This window comes from Onychomys torridus, chromosome 3, assembly GCF_903995425.1.
Source record: "Onychomys torridus chromosome 3, mOncTor1.1, whole genome shotgun sequence".
Lineage (NCBI taxonomy): Eukaryota > Metazoa > Chordata > Mammalia > Rodentia > Cricetidae > Onychomys > Onychomys torridus.
In genome coordinates, this window is record NC_050445.1 from 111,609,973 (window position 1) to 111,625,290 (window position 15,318).

Genomic DNA, 15,318 nt, shown 5'->3' on the forward strand with positions numbered 1-15,318 from the left:
ACTGACACCCATGGCAAAACACTAATGCACATTTAAAAAAAAAAATAGCATCTCTAAATAAGTAGTGGTGATGTGGGGAGATGGCAGCACATGCCTGTAATCGTAGCACTCAAGAGTTGGATGCTGTGGAGGGTGCTCACCAACCTAAGACAGAGTGCCTGTGTGGCCTGGTAAGGTGACCTGCTGACGTTCCACGCAACCTAAGTCAGAAGCTCATTTTTTAGTAAAAGGGGGGACCTGTAGGTCCCTGACCCCCGTTTTTGGGTAGCTGTTGCCTTGCTTGCTGACCTTAACCTCGATGTCCTCCCTATGCTAATTCCCGGCCGGTTTCCATCCTCCTGAATGCTTAAGGGAAGCTCCTTGTCTATGTATCCAGCATATTGGGCATTAACAGCTTAGATGCAAGATTGTAAAACATCGGTAGTGAACTGCCCTCCAGGGTTCCCCCATTGTGCTGTAAGCCTATATTTAAGACCTCCTCCCTCCTTCAATAAACAGCATTCGGCATTCTGCTGAGGTGAATAACCAAAAAAAAACAAAAAAACAAAAACAAACAAACAAAAAAAAAGAGTTGGACACTGGGTCTGGCGGTGGTGGTGAACACCTTTAATCCTAGCACTTGGGAGGCAGAGCCAGGTGGATCTCTGTGAGTTCAAGGCTAACCTGGGCTACAGAGTGAGTTCCAAGAAAAGTGCAAAGCTACACACAGAGAAACCCTGTCTTGGAGAAACCAAAAAAAAAAAAAAAAAAAAGAGTTGGAGGCTGGAAGAGGAGAAGTTCAGAGTCATCCTAGGCTACATTCAGTGTCGAGGGGGAGGTGTGAAGAGATGGCACAGCAGTTAGGAGCACTTACTGCTCTTCCAGAGGACACAGGTTTGGTTCCCAGCACCTACATTGTGGTTCACAACTATCTATAACTCCCGTTCTAGGGCGTCTGGTGCCCTCTTCTGACTTCCATAGTCACCAGGCATGCAGTTGGTGCATAGATATACATGCAGGACAAAAAAAACACTCAGACACATAAAAATGAATTTTCAAAAATTTCAGTGAGGGCTTGGGGATTTAGCTCAGTGGTAGAGCACTTGCCTAGCAAGGGCTAGGCCCTGGGTTCGGTCCTCAGCTCTGGAAAATAAATAAATACATACATACATAAATGAAATTTCAGTGGAAAATAAGTAAATAAATGAAATTTCAGTTTGAAATAAGAGAGCTAAAGCACTTAAAGATATTATGTATCACCATTAGGGAAGACGAGTGTGAGCAGTTTGCTGCTGTGACTTGCGCTTCTGTCAGCCCTGCATAATGCATGACTACTGCTGTATTACATTCTTGTTAGAAACCTCCATAGCAGTATTTGACAAGGATTTCTCAAGTAATTGTCAAAAACTGAGATGTAGACCCACGGGGGCTTTTGCTTGTGCTGGTGTTCTGGTGCTGAGGACTGGCCCCAGGACTTGATGTGCACTGTGCACCTGCTCTGCTGCTGAGCTGTCCCAGCCCCTATTCTGCCAATTTCTAAGTGGAAAGAACCACCTTTGTCACATGACAACTGTCTTCTCTTGTTTTGCTTTAGGCTGCCAAGATCTCTACCTAGGGGAGCTGGAATCAAACTGGAACTCTGACTGGAACCCTGAGCGAGCTTTGCCAGGGGGAAAGAGAATGTCTGCATTGTTACATCAGAGATCAGCCTTCAGAAGACTTAGGCCAAGTGGCATATCTCGCTGCAAATGAGCATGCCTGTCTCTGTGCTGTTTGATCGTCACAAACTAATGAAACACACTTTAGGTCTTATGGACTCAGGTTCCACTCTTCCCCAGGTGCCCTGGCAGCTGGTACAGGTAGGACTGGGAAGGACTGGGCTGGGATTCTGGGGACCAGTAGAAGGGAAAGAATCCGTCTCTCCTGTGCTCTGGCCCTTTCTTATTGAGATAGGTTCTCATGTAGCCCAGATTGGCCTTGAACTCCTTTGTAACTGAGGATGACACTGGATTCATGTTCCCTCCTGAGTGCTGGGTATGTACCACCATCTCCAGTGTTTGTGGTGCTAAAGCAGCATCCTAGGCCCAGAGATTTGGGAGGCTAAGGCGGAAGGATCTGAGAGAATCTGAGACTAGCCTGGATTACTGTCTTAGTTAGTGCTACTGTTTCTGCAACAAAACACAACAGCCAAAAAGCAAGTTGGGGAGGAAAGGCTTACACTTCCACATCATCAAAGGACGTCAGGACAGGAACTCAAACAGGGCAGGAACCTGGAGGCAGGAGCCGGTGCAGAGGCCATCGATGGGTGCTGTTTACTGGATTGCTCTGCTTATTTGCTTGCTCGCTCCTCCTTCCTTCCTTCCTTCCTTCCTTCCTTCCTTCCTTCCTTCCTCCCTTCCTTCCTATCTTTATTCTTTTTTTGGTTTTTTTAAACTTTTTTTTCTGTGTGTGTGTGTGTGTGTGTGTGTGTGTGTGTGTGTGTGTTTTTCTCTGTGTGTGTGTTTCTCTGTGTAACAGCCTTGGCTGTCCTGGGACTTTCTTTGTAGCCCAGGCTGGCCTTGAATTCACAGAGATCCACCTGCCTCTGCCTCCTGAGTGCTGAGATTAAAGGTGTGCCACCATGCCTGGTATCAGTCTGTTTTCTTATAGAACCCAGGACCACCAGCCCAGAGATGGCACCACCCACAATGGGCTGGGTCCTCCCCATCAATCACTAATTAAGAAGATACCTTACAGCCAGACATTATGAAGGCATTTTCTCAATTGAGGGTCCCTTCTTTCAGGTAACTCTAGCTTGTGTCAAGTGGAAATTACCTAGCACAGCTACATTTTTACAAGCCAGTCTGAGCTACAAAGTGAGATCCGATGTCATAAATAGAAATCCCTCCTTCTCTTTTTCTCTCTCTCAGTGTCAACTTTGTGTGAATGTGTTCTGCTGATGGTCTTGTCTTTCTAGGGACTGTGAACAATGGAACCAAACTCTCAGAGGACTAAAGTCCCAGCTTTCTTATCTGACTTGGGGAAGGCCACATTGAGGGGAATCAGGAAGTGTCCCCGATGTGGTACGTACAATGGAACTCGTGGGTTGAGCTGTAAGAACAAGACATGCGGAACCATATTTCGCTATGGTGCCCGGAAGCAGCCTAGTATTGAAGCGGTCAAAATCATCACAGGCTCTGATCTACAGGTCTACTCTGTGCGGCAAAGAGACCGGGGCCCAGACTACCGATGCTTTGTGGAGCTAGGTGTTTCAGAGACGACAATCCAGACAGTGGATGGGACAATCATCACTCAGCTGAGCTCTGGCCGGTGTTATGTCCCCTCCTGTTTGAAAGCTGCCACTCAAGGCATGGTGGAAAACCAGTGCCAGCACATCAAGCTAGCAGTTAACTGCCAGGCAGAGGCTACCCCTCTGACTCTGAAGAGTTCAGTCTTGAATGCTATGCAGGCCTCCCCAGAAACCAAACAGACCATCTGGCAATTGGCCACAGAACCTACGGGTCCCCTGGTACAGAGAGTCACTAAAAACATCATGGTAGTGAAATGCAAGGCGAGCCAAAAGCACAGCTTGGGCTATTTGCACACGTCCTTCACGCAGAAAATCAGCTCCAGAAGCTTGCCAGAGCGCCGCTTCTTCTGCTCCTGCCAGACTCTGAAGTCACACAAGTCCAGCGTCCCCAAGGCTGAGGCAGCCCCGAGGTGCATCCACTTCTTTGCCTGCCTCTGTGCCTTTGCCAGTGATGAAACATTGGCCCAGGAATTCTCGGACTTCCTAAATTTTGATGCCAGCGGTAGGTGGGAAGATTGACAGTTATTCAGTTGTTCTAAAATGGCAGGGAAGGTGTTCTATTGATGCCTTTGGAACTTGTCTTAACAGCCCTTAAAATCAGGTGCCAGAGAACAGATGCATAGCACTCCCTTTTTTAGTGTGTGTGTGTGTGTGTGTGTGTGTGTGTGTGTGTGTGTGTGTAGGTAGGTAGGTAGGTATAGGTAGGTATATATGTACCATGGCTCACATGTATGTATCTCAGCACAACTCTGGTGTCATTTCTCGCCTTCCACCTTTACAAGGATCCAGAAATTGAACTCAGGTCCATGGCAAGTACTTCTACCTACGGAGCCATCTCACCAGTGTATCTTAAAAAAAAACAAGAAAACAAAAAAACAATAACAAGGGTTGGGGATTTAGCTCAGCGGTAGAATGCTTACCTAGCAAGCACCAAGGCCCTGGGTTCGATCCTCAGCTCCCAAAAAAAAAAAAAAAACCATAACAAAACCATACTATTAGACAGGCAGGGGTGGTGCACGTCTTTAATCCCTACACTCAGGAGGCAGGGGTAGGCAAATCTCTGTGAGTTCAAGGCCAGCCTGGTCTACAAAGGTAGTTGCTCCAAGACAGCCAAGGCTACACAGAGAAACCTTGCCTTAAAAAAGAAACCCAGCTGCCCTCAAACCCAATCCTCTTGCCTCTCCTATGTGCTGGGATTATAGGCCAGAGCCATTACTCCTGCCTAGCATTCCTTCTTTGAATTCCAGCAGCACAGCACATGCATAAAAGTTTGGTTGGATGGTTGAAACTAACAATAAAGAGAGAGGAACATTATTATTGAGATAATGGATTTTACAATATGTGTGTGTGTGTGTGTGTGTGTGTGTGTGTGTGTGTGTGTGTGTGTGTATGTGTGTGTGCTGGAAATGGAACCCAGAGCCTTATACATTCTAAGCAAGCGCTCTGCTCTGAGCTGCTTCCTCACTCCTAAATAGATCACAGTGTTTGGGAGAGTTCTTTCAAGTAACATATTTTACTTTAGGCAACTGGTCTATCTTTTTTTTTTTGGAGTCAGATTTTTATGGACTATTTTTTCTATAGTTAGGGGCCCATAATTTCTTTTGGATAGTAGTAGTAATTCAGAAACTTTTTTTAAAGGTCTTAAAGAACTAATTGTGCCCCAGTTAGGCTGCCATTCAGAATCATCGGTCTCAGCTTGTGAATCTGCTGCCCCTAAGCCACGGAAGAGGAAGAAGGAGGAAGTGTCTGGTGAGACAGTTTCACTTATTTCTTTAGTGTTTGGAGATCGTCTTTTGTCTTTCACTGAGTCCGAAGAATTGTGGGAAAGGACTCTTGTTCTTTGGTTTGGTTTTGTTTTTTTTAAGTTTTATTTTTGTTTTCATTTGTCGAGACAGGGTTTCTCTGTAGCCCTGACTGTCCTGGAATTCACTCTGTAGACCAAGCTGGCCTTGAACTCAGAGATCCACCTGCCTCTGCCTCTCATACTGGGATTAAAGGCATGTGACATCACTGCCCTGCTAGGATTCTTGTTCATAACAATTTATTTTTTTTAACGTATGGGCCAGGCCGGGTGGTACATTCTAGAAGCAGAGGTGGGTAGATCTTGAGTTTGAGGACAGTCTGATCTACCTTAAGAGTTCCAAGCCAGCCTCATCTGTGAAGTGAAACCCTATATCAAAAAAACCAAAACAATAACAAAAACCACACTGTGTATTGGGAATGTAGTTCAGTGGTAGAGTGTTTTTTTGGCATGGACAAAGTCCCCAACACTAAACAGCTTATTATACTAGAAATTGGCAGGTGGACACTGGTGGATCCTGGGAATGTGTTGAGAAGTTAACTAACCAAAATGGAGAGCTTCAGGTCCAGTGTGTAGTCAGAAGGTTTCTCCGGTCCCACCCAGCCTGTGTTCCCACACTTATAAAATAATTACTCAGAGGTTTATATTAATTACCAATTGCATAGCATATGGCAGGCTTCTTGCTAGCTAGCTCTTAAAACTTAAATTAATCCATTTCTACTCATCTATGTTTTGCCACGTGTTCCATGGCTTACCTGTCTGGCATGTTGTTCCTTGGGCGGGCAGCAGGCAGGTGTCTCTCTGCCTCTCTCTTCTCTTCCTGTCTATCTGCTTGGATTTCTTGCTTGGCTATATCCTAATCGCCATAGGCCAGAGCAGCTTCTTTATTAACCAATCATAGCAAAACATATTCACAGCAGAAAGACATCCCACAACACCAGTGAGAGACCCTTCTCATGGGATTATGGTAGATAGAAAGCAGTACAGGAAGATAGCCAACATCCTGTTCTGGCTGCCACATTCTTACACACAAAAGTGCTCACCCCACAACCACCTAATGTTACAGTGTGTCATGGCATGGGTGTGTGGGTTCACTTGTATCCATGGAAAGAAGACTCAAACGCACCTTAAGAATGAATTTAGCCTTTGGCGGCTGCAGGGGAATCCAACCTCTGAGGACTGAAGCACTTCCCCTTCACCCAGGGCATTTTTATTTTCTCTCTATTTACAGTTTAGCCAGTTAATTTCTGTATCTTCAAAGCAACCCGAAAGGAGCTCCCAAAGATAAAATGCCAAGTGCAAATTCCTCCATTTCTCAGGTACCACGGTTTTCCAAGTTTCCTGAACCAAGTTTTGCATAGGCCTTTAATCCTCAGGAGACTCCCAGACAAGATTCACAAAGGATGGATTAGGGCTAGGTGCTACTCTCTGGAACCAAGCCAGGAGTAGCTCAGCAGAAATGCAGCCACAACTTGACACATACATACACAACAAACAATAAATAAACTGGCTGTAGTGGTCTATGTAAGTAATCCCAACACTTAAAGATGGAGACTAGAGGATAAGGATTAAAGTCATCCTTAGCTATGTAGCAAGATTGAGGCCATTTTAGGCTACACTGTCTCAAAAACAACCAAACTAACAAAAATCAAAGAAATATTGCAAAGCTATCCATAGAGAAGTAAATGGCGAGAGCTCACCAGAAAGTATGTTGGTTATCAAAGAGATGAAAACCATGGGAGATTCCTTCGTCACACTTCTGTTTGCAGTCCCAATCTCATAAACAACAAGAAAAGTTACAGTTTGGTGGTTAAAGGTTAATACTGGTTCCTTCTAGAAACTACAGCTATCCGGGGTATTAGCAAAGACTGTGTTTTAGATGCTATAGAAATTATTATCAAATCAAGTTTTATAATTTTAAAGAATTTAAAATGATTTTTTTGGTTTGATTTTGGTTTTTTTGAGCTCACAGAGATCCACCTGCCTCTCGGGTACTAGGATTAAAGGCATGCACCACCACTGCCCAGTTTAAAATGATATTTTATTTTATGTGTGTCTTGCCTGTGTGTATACATATACATGTATGTATATCAGAAGAGGGCACTAGATCTCATTATAGATGGTTGTGAGCCACCATGTGGTTGTTGGGAACTAAATCCGGTTTCTCTGTAGGAGCAGCCAGTGCTCTTAACTACTGAGCCATTGCTCTAGCCACAGGTTTGCAGACTTCTTTTTTTCTTTAAAGATTTATTTATTTATTTATTATGTATATAGTATTCTATTTGCATGTGTCCTTGCAGGCCAGAAGAGGGTACCAGATCTCATTACAGGTCGTTGGGAGCCACCACGTGGTTGCTGGGAATTGAACTCAGGACCTCTGGAAGAACAGCAGGTGCTCTTAACCTCTGAGCCATCTCTCCAGCCCCAGACTTCTTTTAAGATTATCTCCACGGCTGGAGAGATGGCTCAGAGGTTAAGAGCACCGGCTGTTCTTCCAGAGGTCCTGAGTTCAATTCCCAGCAACCACATGGTGGCTCCCAACCATCTGTAATGAGATCTAGTGCCCTCTTCTGGCCTGCAGGTATACATGCAGACAGAATGCTGTATACATAATAAATAAATCAATCTTTAAAAAAAAAAAAAAGAAAGAAAGAAAGAAAGATTATCTCTAGAAGAGAGCTCAGTGGGTAAAGGCTCATGCTATCATGCCTGAAGACCTGAGTAAAATTGAGGTCAATCCCTGGGACCTACATGATGAAAAGAAAGCTAACTCCCATAAATTATCCTCTGACCTTTGCATGTGCCCTGTGGCACACCCATACACACACATAAAAAATAAATAAAAATGTTGAGAGCTAGAGAGATGGCTCAGCAGTTAAGAGCACTGGCTACCCTGGAAGGGGTCCACGGCCAATTCCCAAGCACTGACATGGCAGCTCACAACTGTCTGTAACTCAAATTCCAAAGGATCTGGCATCCTCACATACATATACATGAAGGCAAAAACACTAATGCACATAAAATAAAAATAAATACATCTTTAAAAATTAATAAAGATGTAACAATAAAATTACTTTTTCCTACTGTGTGTATGTATGTATGTATATATTCTTGGGTGGAGGTTGGTTCACTCCTTCCACTATGTGGGTCTCAGGATCTTCAGGCTTGACAACTTGTCCCTTTCTCTGTTGAGCCGTCTTACTTGCCTGCAGACTTTGCCTGGAGAGTGGTAGGCTGGGACTGACATTTTTGAGACAGAGTCTCATATAGCTGAGTCTAATGAACTTACTATGTAGCTGAGAAGACCTTTAACTCCTAATCTTCCTGCCTCTACCTCCCAAGTGCTAAGATTACATACCTGGGCCAGGCGGTGGTGGCGCATGCCTTTAATCCCGATACTTGGGAGGCAGAGGCAGGCAGATCTCTGCCAGCCAGGTCTATAGAGTGAGTTCCAGGACAGGCTCCAAAAGCTACACAGAGAAACTCTTGCGGGGGAGGAATTACATACCCAGCTGCAGAAATGATGTCATGTTTTATTTTGTTTTGGTTTTTAGTTTTTAGTTTGTTCGTTTTGTTGTTGTTGTTTTGACACAGGGTTTTTGTGTATCCCTAGCTTGTCCTGAAACTAGCTCTGACCTTGAACTCACAGAGATCCACCTGCCTCTGCCTCCTGAGTGCTGGGAATAAAGGCATGAGTCACCACCGCCTTACTTTGTTTTGGTTTTTGAGATAGGATCTCCTAAACCCCAGGCTAGCCATGCTGTGGAGGATGACCCTGACTTGATTCTTCTGCCTCCACTTCCTGATTGCTGGGATTACAGGCTTAGGCTACCACCCCCAGTTTAATGGGGCACAGGGCTCAGTCCAGGACTTAGCACGTTAGGCTTGTGCTCCACCAGCTGAGTTGCAGCCCAGTTCCTAGGCATGTGTTAAGTATTCTAACCCATTTGTGATCTAGGTTCACAGGTGAACAGCTCATTGATGCCTCAAGACCCATTGAACAGCAGTGTAAGGAAGAGTGGCCTGAAGAAGCCTGTGGTTGCCGCTTCACTAAAAAGACAGGGTAAGTCCCTGCCTAGAAGGGCTTCATGGGTGGAGTACTATCCAGAGGTAGTCTGAAGGGATAATCCAAAGAGATGTCGTGTGTCAGTTGCCTCCTGTGTCATGCCACTGACATCAACAACAGCAGTAGACAGAGTCACAGTAGCTGAAGTCTCTCCTGTTCTCCCAGGTTCAATTCATGCTCAAAACTATGCTAGGATGGAAAGATGGTGGGTCCAGCAGTTACAACAATTTGGTGCTGTCATGAGTTTGGATCCCAGGACTCTTGAGCAGCTCACAAACACCTGTAACTCTAGCTCCAAGGGATCTTATGTGTCTTCTGGTCTTGGAAAAGCACATACACACAGAAATAAAACAATCTCAAGGCTAAAGAGATGGCTCAACAGTTTAGAGCTCTTTCAGGGGAACTGGGTTCAATTCCTACACCTACTTCAAGCAGCTCACAACTGTGACTCAGTGTGTAGACCAACCTGGTTCTGGACTTGTGATTCAACTCCAAAAGTAACTCCAGCTCCAAAGGATTCAGTGCCCTCTCTAGCCTCCAAGCACACTGAGCAGGCATATGGCGCATATTACATACTGTGTAAAAAAAAAAATAAATCTCTAAATTTATTATGTTATTATTTAGTTTGTCTATATACACCTATTGTTTTGCTTGCATGTGTGTCTTGTGTGCCTGCAGTCAGTGCCCTCAGAGGCCAAACGAGGCTGTTGGATCTCACTGAGACTGGAGTTACAGACAGTTGTGAGCTCCAATTTAAAAATAATAAACTACGCTGCCTGTATGGTAGTGTACTTCTGTAGTCCCAGTACTCAAGAAGTAGAGGTAGAAGTGTCACCATAGCTCAAAGCCAGCCTGGTCTGCACGCTGAGCTCCACGCCAGGCAGGGCTACATGCAAGACCTTACTTTAAAGCGCCAAGATGAAATAATAATAATAATAATAATAATAATAATAATAATAACGACAACAACGCTAAGTCTATAATCACAGAGACAGGATGGATCTTGCCAGGGTTAGTGGGAAGGTGTCTTGCAGTGGAAGTGTTTTTGTCTTGACTGTGGCTAAACATAGATAGGATGCAGAGCTGTGTGCACCCACCACACAGGGTATGGGCAGCTTGTGAGGGGCAGATGAGCCCATGGGTCCATGTCATTTTCTCTAGTGAGTATTTATTTTATACATTATAAGATGTTACTCTGGGGAACATAGGTGATGGGAGTACAAACTCCTGGGGGTTTGTTATTGTAAGTTTGAGACTGGGTCTCACTGCATAGCCCAGGATGGCTTCAAACTGCAGATCGTATTGCCTTAGCCTCCTGAGTACTTGGGTTGTAGGTACATGCACACTATCACACCCAGGAAAGCTTTGTATTCCCTACAACTGTATGAGAACATAAGAACAAAAAGCTGTATATAGTCATGTAAAGAAAAAACTTTAAAATGACTGAAAACAATTTTGTTTCGTTTTTTGAGACAGGGTTGTTCTGTGTAGCCCTGGTTGTCTTGGGATTCACTCTGTAGACCAGGCTGTAACAAGCTTTTTTGTCTGCTGCCAGCTCACGAAGAACGACATGGAAACTTCTTATTAATTTTGAAAGCTTGTACTTTAGTTTAGGCTTGTCCCAACTAGGTCTTATAACTTAACCCATTTATATTATTCTATATTCTGTCACTTTTTTTTCCCCCAAGACAGGGTGGTTTTGGTGCCTGTCCTGGAACTCGCTCTGTAGACCAGGCTGGCCTGGAATTCACAGAGATCCACCTTCCTCTGCCTCCCAAGTACTGGAATTAAAGGCATGCGCTGCCACCGCCCAGCTATTTCCAATGGCTCAGCCATTAAAGGCTAGGTTCACAACCAAAAACATTTCGTTTTTTTAAATAATGTATTTTATATGCATTGGTGTGAAGGTATCAGATCTCCTAGAACTGGAGTTACAGACAGTTGTGAACTGCCATGTGGGTGCTGAGAATTGAACCCGGGTCTTTTGGAAGACCAGCCAGTGGTCTTAACCACTGAGCCATATCTTCAGCCCCAATTCTGTTACATTTCATTACCTTTCTCCCATCTTGCACCTCCTATTTCCTCTCCATGTCTGGCTGGCGACTCCACTTTTCTTCTTCCCAGAGTTCTCTCTGCCCAGAAGTCCCACCTATACCTCCTGCCTAGCTATTGGCCGTTCAGCTTTTTCTTACACCAATCACAGCAACACATCTTCACACGATGTAAATATCCCACATTAGGCTGACCTCAAACTCAGATGTTTGATGCCTCTGCCTCCCAAGTACTGGGATTAAAGGCATATGCTACTACCACCTGTGAAAACAAAATCTTTGCTTTGGTTTGGTTTGGTTTGGTTTGGGGGTTTTTTTGTTTTTTGTTTTGTTTTGTTTTGGTTTTTTTGTTTGTTTGTTTGTTTGTTTGTTTGTTTTTTGTTTTTTGTTTTTAGACAGGGTTTCTCTGTGTACCCCTGGCTGTCCTGGAACTCACTCTGTAGCCCAGACTGGTCTCGAACTCATAGAGATCCAAGTGCTGGGATTAAAGGTGTGCGCTACCACTGCCCGGAGGCAGGTTTTTTTTCAAGAGAGGATTTCTCTGTGTAACAGTCCTAGCTGTTCTGGAACTAGCTTTGGAGACCAGGCTGGCCTCGAACTCACAGATATCTACCTGCCTCTGCCTCCCAGGTACTGGGATTAAAGGTGTGTGCCAACACTGCCCACCTGGCTAAAAACAAAATTTTTAAAGCTCTAAGTTATATCTTTTTTTTATTTGCTTTTATGATGCAAAGGATTGGACCAGGGCCTCAAGTATGCTAGGCATGTGTACTCCACTGAGCCCCATATACTCCCAGCTCTTTATTCTGGCCCCATTAATTTCCCTCCCTTGTTACTAGAATGACCTCTCTAAGTGGCGTGCTCAACTTTTTGTTTCATTATTTTTATTACTATTTTTATTTCATGTGAATAAGCATTTGCATGTATGTCTGTGTAAAATGTGCATGCCTAATGCCTGCAGAGGCCAGAAGGGGCATCAGATCCCTTTAGAACTGGAATTATAAACAATTATAAATTGCCAAGTGGGTCCTGGGAATCAAACCCTGGTCTTCAAGAGCAATCAGTGTTCTTAACCTCTAAGCCATCTCTCCAGAGCTTGGTTTGGCTTGATTTGGTTTTGAGACAGAGTCTCACTGTGTATCCCTTAGCTGTCATGGAACTTGATATGTAGACCAGGCCGGCCCTGAACTCAGAAATCCACCTGCTTCTGCCTCCTGAGTACTAGGATTAAAGGCATAGGCCACTACACCTGGCTGTTCAACCTATTTTTCTCAGAACTCACTATGTAGCCATGGATAGCCCTGAGCTCCTGCTCCTCCTACCTCTACTTCCCAAATGCTGGCATTATAAGTAGACATCACCACTCCTGGCCTCTCGTCTTAGTAGGAAACAGAGAGCTTTATTACTGAAAGAATTTGTGTTAGGCAAATACATACTCAGAAATGGGAATAATTTCTATAAGAGGGTGTGGGATCCCTTGGAACTAAAATTACACCTGATGTGAATGCTGGGATCAGAATTAGAGTGCTCCAGAAGATCAGCAATTTTTCTCAGCTGCTAAGTCATCTTTCTAGCCCGTGATTAACAGTCTTAAACCTATTGGTCTTAAGGACTTTGCATTCTTTTTTGGTTTTTTGGGTTTTGTGTGTGTGTGTGTGTGTGTGTGTGTGTGTGTGTGTGTGTGTGTGTGTGTTTTGGGGTTTTTTGGTTTTTTTGTTTGTTTGTTTGTTTTTTTTTTTTTTTTTGGTTTTTTGAGACAGGGTTTCTCTGTGCATTCATTTTTGCAAATGAATTTACTTTTGTTCTTTTGAGACAGGTTCTCATGTAACCCAGGCTGGCCACAAGCTTACTGTGTAGCCCAAGTATGCCTGAAACTTACCATTATCCTACCTCTACCTCCTAAGTGCTGGGATTACAAGGATATACCATCATGCCCAGTATAAATGGATTTTTTTTTTTTTTTTTTAAATAGGGCTGGAGAGATGGCTCAGCAGTTAAGAACACTTGGTACTCTTAGAGAGGACCTAAGATCAGTTCCCAGAATTCACACTGGGTAGCTCACAAGCATCTATAACTCCAGCTTCAGGGGATTCAATGGCCTGCTGGCCTCAGAGAGCACTGCATGCACATGGTGCATATACATATATGTAGGTACCCATGTAGACACATAAATAAAAATAAATATTAAAGAAAAGTCTGGGGGCTTGGAGGGATGGCTCAGAGGTTAAGAGCACTGGCTACTCTTCCAAAGGTCCTGAGTTCAATTCCCAGAAACCACATGGTGGCTCACAACCATCTTTAGTGGTATCTGATGCCCTCTTCTGACATAAAGTCAATAGAGCATTCATATACATAAAATAATAAATAAATCTTTAAAAAAAGAAGTCTGTTATCACACTGGACATCATAAAAATGTGTAGGCCAGGTGGTGGTGGTGTGTGCCTTTAATCCCAGCACTCTGGAGGCAGAGGCAGGAAGATCTTTGTGAGTTTGAGGCTGGTCTGGGCTACAGAGTGAGTTCCAGGAAAGGAGCAAAGCTACACAGAGAAACCTTGTCTCAGAAAAAAAAAAAAAAAGAAAGAAAGAAAGAAAGAGAAAGTTAATGAAAAAAGTTTTTTTTTTCCTTTTCCTAGTCTGTGGTCAGCTGTTAGATGAGGCACAAGTGACCTTGTCCTTCCAGGATTGGCTGGCCAGTGTCACAGAGCGTATCCATCAAACCATGCACTATCAGTTTGATGGTAAGTACTGCTGGAAGTAGGAGACGCCAAAGTGACGTTCAGTAGTTCCACTCTGATTCACAGGGACAGTAAGTGAACTTGAGTTTCGAGAACACAGAACTACAAGAAAGTAAAAGTCAGGCCAGTGTGGCAGTACTGAGGCTGGGGGGTTGCCCTGAGTTACAGAGTGAGACCTGTTTTGTTGTTTCAAAGAAGAGTGGAATAGAGGTAGAGCTTAATGTTAGAGCATGTGTCGTACATACACACGTCTCGGGGTTAGTCCCCAATACTAAGACAAAAAATTAGCTAGCCAGATGGCTCAGTGGTAAGGCACTTGCTGCCAAGCCTGACAGCCTGAGTTTGATCCCCAAGACCCACAAGGATCCAAGAAGAGAACCAGTTCCCACACGTTGTCCTCTGACCTCTACATATGCACTGTGGCAACACGCCCTCCCCTCCCCCATAAATAAATAATGTATATAAAAACAACAAACAAGCAAAAGAAGAAGAGAGACACCAAAGTTGAAAGAACTAAAGAATCATTAAATAATTGTCATTATTGGAGTACAGAACCAACAGAATTAATTTAGAGACAGGAGAAAAAAGAATAGGAGATAGAACTGTGGTCTGCCTGGGTCTTTATCTTAAGAGTTTGTGTCTTGTGGGGCAGAGGCCAAAGTTTTAGATGTATTATAAATCCAAGCAGGGAGGGGAAGGCTCAAAGAAAGCCTAAACCTGTGAAAACTAATGCTGTACCAAATGCATAGGCTGAAGAAGGCTGGGGCACACAGGCTGGATCAGAGTGTGATGCTGAAGCCCTCCTGGAAACCCAGTGAAGTCAGCAGAGGAGAGTCATTAGTGCTTGTCCACTGCCCTGAGCACATTCCAGGTGGATGGGGTGGCAGTTCATCTTCATTCTCGCCTTGACTAGATTTGGGTTTATCTAGAAACACAACACTGAGTGTGAATGGAGAAGGTGACAGAGATTTTTAACTGAGTGGGTGAACATAGTGAAATTTGCCAGGCGGTGGTGGCACACACCTTTAATCCCAGCACTTGGGAGGCAGAGGCAGGCGGATCTCTGTGAGTTGAGGCCAGCCTGGGCTACAGAGCAAGTTCCAGGAAAGGTGCCAAAGCTAAACAGAGAAACCCTGTCTCAAAAAACCGAAAAAAGAAAAAAGAAAGAAAGAAAACTTGAAATTCACCTCTGGCCTCCACACACCTGCATACAAGTACGCATGCACCTGCAAACATGAATGCACACATACATCCGTACACACCAAGCACTGAGTTTTGACATTGGTAGGCATTCTACAGTCAATAAAAGTAGGCAAGCCAGGTGGTAGTGATACATGGCTTTAATCCCAGCACTTGGAGGCAGAGACAGGTGGATCTCAGTGAATTTGAGATCAGCC

General features: G+C 44.2%; 1 protein-coding gene across 11 annotated transcripts in view; it reads left to right on the plus strand.

Moving 5' to 3' along the window:
* The window catches only part of C3H2orf42 (chromosome 3 C2orf42 homolog), a 42,044-nt gene that overhangs the window by 13,238 nt on the left and 13,488 nt on the right, over nucleotides 1-15,318 (plus strand). For 9 of the 11 annotated variants that reach the window (XM_036181107.1, XM_036181112.1, XM_036181105.1 and 6 more), the window contains 5 exons: nucleotides 1,574-1,838; nucleotides 2,936-3,770; nucleotides 4,907-5,017; nucleotides 9,028-9,132; nucleotides 13,820-13,924. In XM_036181107.1, the coding sequence (XP_036037000.1) occupies nucleotides 2,948-3,770; nucleotides 4,907-5,017; nucleotides 9,028-9,132; nucleotides 13,820-13,924 (1,144 nt within the window). In that variant the 5' untranslated portion in view covers nucleotides 1,574-1,838; nucleotides 2,936-2,947. Of the gene's footprint in view, nucleotides 1-1,573; nucleotides 1,839-2,727; nucleotides 2,763-2,935; nucleotides 3,771-4,906; nucleotides 5,018-9,027; nucleotides 9,133-13,819; nucleotides 13,925-15,318 lie in introns of those variants that run through there. The other 2 variants (XM_036181115.1, XM_036181116.1) reach the window with 2 other exon arrangements.